Source organism: Cydia pomonella, chromosome 14 (genome assembly GCF_033807575.1).
Source record: "Cydia pomonella isolate Wapato2018A chromosome 14, ilCydPomo1, whole genome shotgun sequence".
NCBI classification, from domain to species: domain Eukaryota; kingdom Metazoa; phylum Arthropoda; class Insecta; order Lepidoptera; family Tortricidae; genus Cydia; species Cydia pomonella.
Genome location: NC_084716.1, coordinates 21,529,948 through 21,536,316, shown reverse-complemented (window position 1 = coordinate 21,536,316; position 6,369 = coordinate 21,529,948). Strand labels below are relative to the sequence as shown.

The 6,369-nt window shown below is 43.6% G+C and overlaps 1 protein-coding gene across 1 annotated transcript in view; it reads right to left on the bottom strand.

Annotated features, from left to right (window-relative positions):
• Window positions 1–1,479: 1,479 nt before the first annotated feature.
• The window catches only part of LOC133525231 (uncharacterized), a 72,018-nt gene continuing 67,128 nt past the window's right edge, over window positions 1,480–6,369 (bottom strand). Inside the window, 5 exon segments of the mRNA XM_061861520.1 lie at window positions 1,480–1,755; window positions 2,302–2,473; window positions 2,783–2,894; window positions 3,749–3,797; window positions 4,478–4,755. Coding sequence (XP_061717504.1) covers window positions 1,581–1,755; window positions 2,302–2,473; window positions 2,783–2,894; window positions 3,749–3,797; window positions 4,478–4,755 — 786 coding nt within the window. The 3' untranslated portion in view covers window positions 1,480–1,580.

The window sequence follows — 6,369 nt, the reverse complement described above, 5'->3', positions numbered from 1 at the left end:
AAAAAAAAAAGACTTATCACTTATGTCTTTCAGGCTTATCTCTTTCTGCTATGGTGCGCGTCGGTTCCCCGATATAGGAACTACCACAAGTACCACAACTGCAATCAATTTCATTTTACCGTGGTCATCGTATTGGGCCGCCGCAGACTGCGAGTCGCCGCATGTCGAGCGATTTTCTATTTCATGTAAAGTGATAAGACTAACATTAACGCACAGTGTGAAAACTATACGCGCATGTTAATCTTGGCAACACTTTACATGAAATGTTTTTGGTGGGATCCGCGAAGGGTTATCGTCCCATAGAAAATTTGTAATTCGCACCTTTTTCTACTGACAAACTTGTTTGATCGGCTGTAGTTTAGTGCAAAGAGAATAAAATTAAAATATCGTGATTTTACGTACGATAACATGATAATTGATAAACTGACCTATGAAAAGTTATCCCATCTCTTTTTTTCGTCTGATTTGTATAATTCTTATAACACTTGACCACGCATGTCGGCATATTTTTTATTTTTCGTCGATCCGACTGACGGCAAATTGGCGGAGAGATAACTGTCAATGTCTGTGTGTCACGCGTAAATACTAGGAAATTGGTGGATGATGGAATCCTAGTTGTGTTTTACCGATACTCCGTCCGCAGTATTTTTAGTCCAAGGGCCATACAGCTCGTCTTTATATAAAAACATTAGTGAGAAGTAAGTCTGAGACCTTGCAATTGTGTGGATCCCGTATGAGTCGACGCGCTCGGGCCGAGCTGGCGGGAGCGCCCTCTGTCGGCGGGCGGCGGCGCGCACGGTGGCGTGCACGGTGGCGCGCACGGTGGCGTGCACGGTGGCGCGCACGGTGGCGTGCACGGTGGCGCGCACGGTGGCGTCCACGGTGGCGCGCACGGTGACGCGCACGGTGGCGCGCACGGCGGCGCGCACACATTCGTCGCTCCCTCGAACATTGACACTACTCGATGCGCTCCTGACGCCGGGACCTGATTGTGATTTGTTTGTATGGAGGTGGACGACCGTGTACCGTGAGTGCCCGAAGTATTATGAGATGATGGACGATCGGCCTCTACAGTGGGTGTATATTTATAATACTACTACGGTTATGTGATGTGTTATTAAAAATTGGTATAGACTAAAAATATTTTAGGGCATAATTTTGTAATGGCAAATGGTTTTACAATGAACATCATCTTCTGGAGCGGTCTTAAATTTGGTATGTAGGCTATTCATATGAAAATTGTGTTAGAAATTTTAGTATTTTAGGATCTTTAGACTTATGTGCGTGAAATCGATAGGCGGGAATAAAACTCAAGGATATATATTAATCTGTATAATACATCCACAAACGGACTTCGTACAATATAGTATATTTGGTAAAAATATCCACAACATAATATAAATAGTTAAAATATCAACAAACGCTTATTTACAATATACAAAATATACAGACGTACAAAAGAATCAACAACTTAGCATAGTAGGTACGAGGATATGGTACGTGCGGCGCCCGGCGCCCGGCCTCGGAGCGGCGTCGGGCGCTCGGCCACGGTCGGCAGCGGTCGGCTCGGCTCGGCTCGCTCAGGGCAGCGGCTCCACGTAGTTCTCGGGCACGAGGCCGCTCTTGCCGTTGAGCGTGCCGCGCAGCCAGCCCGGCTCGGCGCTGGCCGTCACGTTGGTGATGATCTGGTTGGGCTCGAACGACAGCTCGCCCTCGCTCTCGCCCAGGCACGCGTACAGGGTGCGCACGCGTCTGCTGATGCAAAAAGACTACTTATTAATGTCATCATTTTTTATTAAAATATAAAGCTCATCAGGAAACCTATCTGAATAAAAGTGTTTGTAGCTAAAATTATCCTTTTTAGGGTCAGGTGTAGCAAACCTGAAGTTTTAGAAAAATAGTGATTTCGAAGATTCTAAAATAAATTAATCGTGTAAAACTGGACACATACGAATACATACTACCTATATACCATCTATGACACAGATAAACTTTTTTGCCAGAAATTAACCCTTTTCCAGGCCGCACCAATCTACAAGGTTTTCCCAAAAAATCCAAATATATTCCAATTAATACAGCTTTGATGATTCATTTGAAGACAAGTAACATATCTTGAAAGTGTAATCTAATTTGAACCTTAAATCGGAATGCTAAAGCTGAAATTCTAATGGCGCGTATGTGGTCGATAAATCGTACTATGCCTGGAATAGGGTTAAGGTGTACAAATGGGCAGGGAAGTGTGTGGTAGTAGTTGTTTCGGTTGAATGAGCCAAGGCTTGAAGGGATGCGTTCGGTATAGACCTGTAAGGGTGCGTGTAGAGCCGGGCGTGCAGCGGCGCGGCGGCGGCGGCGTGCGGCGGCGGGAGGGGGGGGAGCAGGGGCAGGGGCAGGGGGGCCGGCGCGCCCGGGGGAGGGGGGGAGGCGCTGCTGCTCGACACCGACTCCGCCGAACTGCTGCTGGATCTCGTCGCACCTGCCGAATAAAAAAACCTCAGTCCCAACTCATACCTTCCAAATATTTCGAGTATGTTATTGTAGAATAAGACGAACATTATTAATTTCCCATACGACACATACAATATTGCGGACGTTTTAACGATGATAGAGAGTTTGGTGCGACTGACCCTAATTTTCTAACGATTTCTAAAGAGCCCCCGGAAAAGAGGAAACTAAAACGGGTAATTCGTTTTAAAATTTGTTTTTCTATTTTTATTGTTGTACATTTGAAAAAATGGGTCAGATAGTTAAAAAGTGAAACTAGTATTCCATATTGGTCGGGCACCTCTGAGAGCGGCGAGCTGCGGCGGCGCGAAGTGCTGCAGCAGCTGCTGGTGGTGCGGCGAGTAGCGCGCGCCGCCGCCGCCGCCCGGGGGCATCGCCGGCACGGACGTGCTCTGCGGGACCAAACGTGTGCTCTCGTTACTCTCACTTACTTATACAAATATTGGCGTGTGCGAAATACATGGTAGGTTTAACCCTTTCAACGCCAAGAACACCTAAAACCAAAAGTCGTCGTTCTTAATCGTGCCCGCGGCGCCATGGACAACTATAGGTCATCGACGTACTTACATCTAGAGACTGGCCTCACGGGCACTAAGAATGGTGCTAGTTCAGTAGTGTCTAACGCGCAATCTAGAGCAACTAGTTGCGACCAGTTGCGCGCGTGATGCGAACTCATCAACCGATCGCGTTGTGGCGTTAGACTGCACGATTGGCTCGAATTCGTGTGCGTGACACCGCTGTTTCAAAAAATTCAACTTAAAAAATATATTCTGCAAGTAGGCCTCAAGGGCTCTTTACAAGTCAATACGACATTTATAGTAACATCATATAGTGACATGAAAATACATAAAAACTTTTAAACCGTACTGGCCCCATTCTTATTGCCCGTAAGGCCCCTGCTTAGATATATGTCAATGCTGTAGGTGTTATGGCGGTTAACCTAGACACTTACAAGTAAGGTTTACATTAACTGTGTAAGTGTCATTTTTGTTCAAAATATTAATTATATTTGACATTAAATAAAAAGTATAAACCGTCAAATAACTGCTTAATGTGTAACTTATTGTGAATAAAAAAAATCTACAAATTAAATGAGGGTTCCCTATTGAGGAATTTCTAGATTTATGTTCATCGCCCAAAAAATTGCCTTAAACCCAGGATCCCCCATTGGCTGCTAGACAGGCTCCCTGCCGCCTGGGGGAAGTGGTGGTGGAACGTATAAAGTTGTGATTGTTGTGGTACTCACGCAGTCAGCGGCGCGGAGGAGAGCGGAGGACAGCGGCGCGGGAGAAGCCCTGCAACAATGACACAACACATGAGTTACGAATAAGTAGTCACACTTTATCAAAAAGCAACACAAGAATGGAACTAAAGAAAATGTGAACCCCTGATGGGTTTAAATTTTATTGCACCATAAAAATCTGAAGACAGGTGGTTCTTAAAGTATATTTCGTATAAAAAAAAATGCGAATCTGTCAGTTAATCTGTTTTTTAAAGGCCAACTGAGCCGTATTAGGTACGCTGAAAGCTTTAGAGCCCCGGGGACAGACAGCCTACTATATCATAAGTTACTAACTTGAAATTGTCCAAAACACATACATTATACAAACATCAACAACTAAATAAGATAAATCGCTACAGTTTGCGCTAAAAGTATCTGTAGCAATCTAATTGTTCTACACGTGTTTTTGTTGTTTTTGATGCTGACTGTACTACGACTTCAGACTCTACCTATAATCACTATGAGTAAATTCAGGGATGTAGGTAAAATCTTAAATGAAAGTGTACAAGTATTGCTCTCGCAACTGAGTTATTTTCATTGCTCACCGTGCATGCAAACACCATGACTATTGACAAGAATAATTTAGTGTCACGCTAAACTTTACGACTTGCTTCTCCCAAACGTCACGGAGCACAGCTGATTTGTGTTTACATCAAACCAAACGATAATACGAAAACAAAACTGAACACCTACCCAGCGATAACGAATCCAGACAAGCAGATAATCATGATGGCACTAAACAGTTCACTCACAACACAATAAACTTCAGAACACAGAGATACTAGGTCGGTATTGAGAGTAACGCACGGTTCGCCTGAGGGTTGAAGACTGGGTGTCGCAGGCGCAGCGCGCGGTATATACGGGGCCGGGCGGTCCGCGATTGGCGCGCGCGGCCCGGTGCGCGCCCGCGACCCACACGTGGCCACCTGCCACCTGCCCGCCAGGGCTTCGGACAGGCATCGTTCAGGTATTCAGCCGAGAAGCAGCTTCAGACGTGACGTTTACCTCGTCTTAACTTTGTACCAGTCAAAGCTTAAAAAGTTTGTCACACCTAATTATAGCTCTACTAAGGGCTATTCCTGGGTTGTCCAACAAAGAATGTTTTTAACGTACGAGTTCGGACAGCTTAACAAAGAAACAATTATTTAAAAAACCTAACTAATAAAACATTGGAATAGAAAGCTGCTAAATATCCACCAGTAAGTTACGTTTTGACAAAATTATAAATTAATTATCGGTTAAATGTATCAAATAAGGAGTTAATACATAATTTCAAATCTAACCCGGTAAAAAAATTTTTTCGTGTAGAAAGTCTGTTGAAAATGTAGGTAACCAAAGTATGTCATCCGGGCTACAAAAACAGATTGGACATTTATCAAAATTGACTCAGATGTTTTGCCGTAACGTTGGAATACAAACATGCCAACGAGTAAAAATACAGACCGCGACCAATAAAACAAAATAGGAAATATGCCTGTTTATAACCCCAACCTTGAAATATCCTGCTTCGTAGTTGTCAGTTCAGCAATTATATAATTACGACCTGTCAGAATCAGAGCTCTCCGCATGTTTGTGTGGCGATTGCACTCATACGAGGACTGACATTAAACCTAAAGTCAACCTTTGTGTACTGAGATAATATCTACAGTCCCACGTGTGTGACGTGTGACTGGTGAGAACACTGGTAAACTTGTTCTAGTAAGTGTACGGGATCAACACATCTACTAATTAGCATTGTCTTCAAAAGTCTGATACGAGATGTATAACCCGATTGATTGTTGATAAACATACAGTCAGACAAAAGTAGGCGCTGACTCACTTACATGAAAGCAGGAACTGCACTTACATATACTGAAGGACAAACGTTCGCAACAAAAGGTATAATAATATTTCTTCTCTAAAACTCTACTATTAATAATGACGGAGAGTGATCGAAAATCAGTTTATACATCATGCGGGGTGGCCGGGATAAGAAACCAAATACGAGTACATATACATTTTTTGCAAAAAGATCGTTTAAGCTGAAATGGGACGCAGCCCAATAATTTATCTTTGATAAATAAAAACACGGCCGACGAGGAAGAAGCAAAATAAGGCTTTAAATTATTATCTTCAAACACAACTCGAGTTGAGGGTCCAACAACATACATAAATCGGAAGACATATGTCCGCCACCGTACAGTTCAAAACGATTCTGGAAAGTGCTGGCAGATAAAAATAACAATCTACAGCTTGCATCCCCTCTCAAAGCATAATTACGCGTATGTTTTGATAAATAGGGACTATATTGGTGTGGTGAGCGTATGCCCAGGTGTCAGCGCAAAAACTCGTCTTTCTTGCGCACCCTCCGCGCTACGATATAATTGACAAAAGATGTTTTTTCCATCAGCATCTCCTTTCAAACACAACTGTTCCGGAGTCTGTTAACGGCTCTGGATGCTTAAGATGCTTTGAGAGTGGACATTGAGCAATTTGAGCATTGAGCGAGATTCAAAATGTAAACAGGATTCGGTGATTCTAACACGAGCCGTTTATCGATCGAGCGCAACGACGGTCACTGAATACCGATTATTGTAATCTTATCA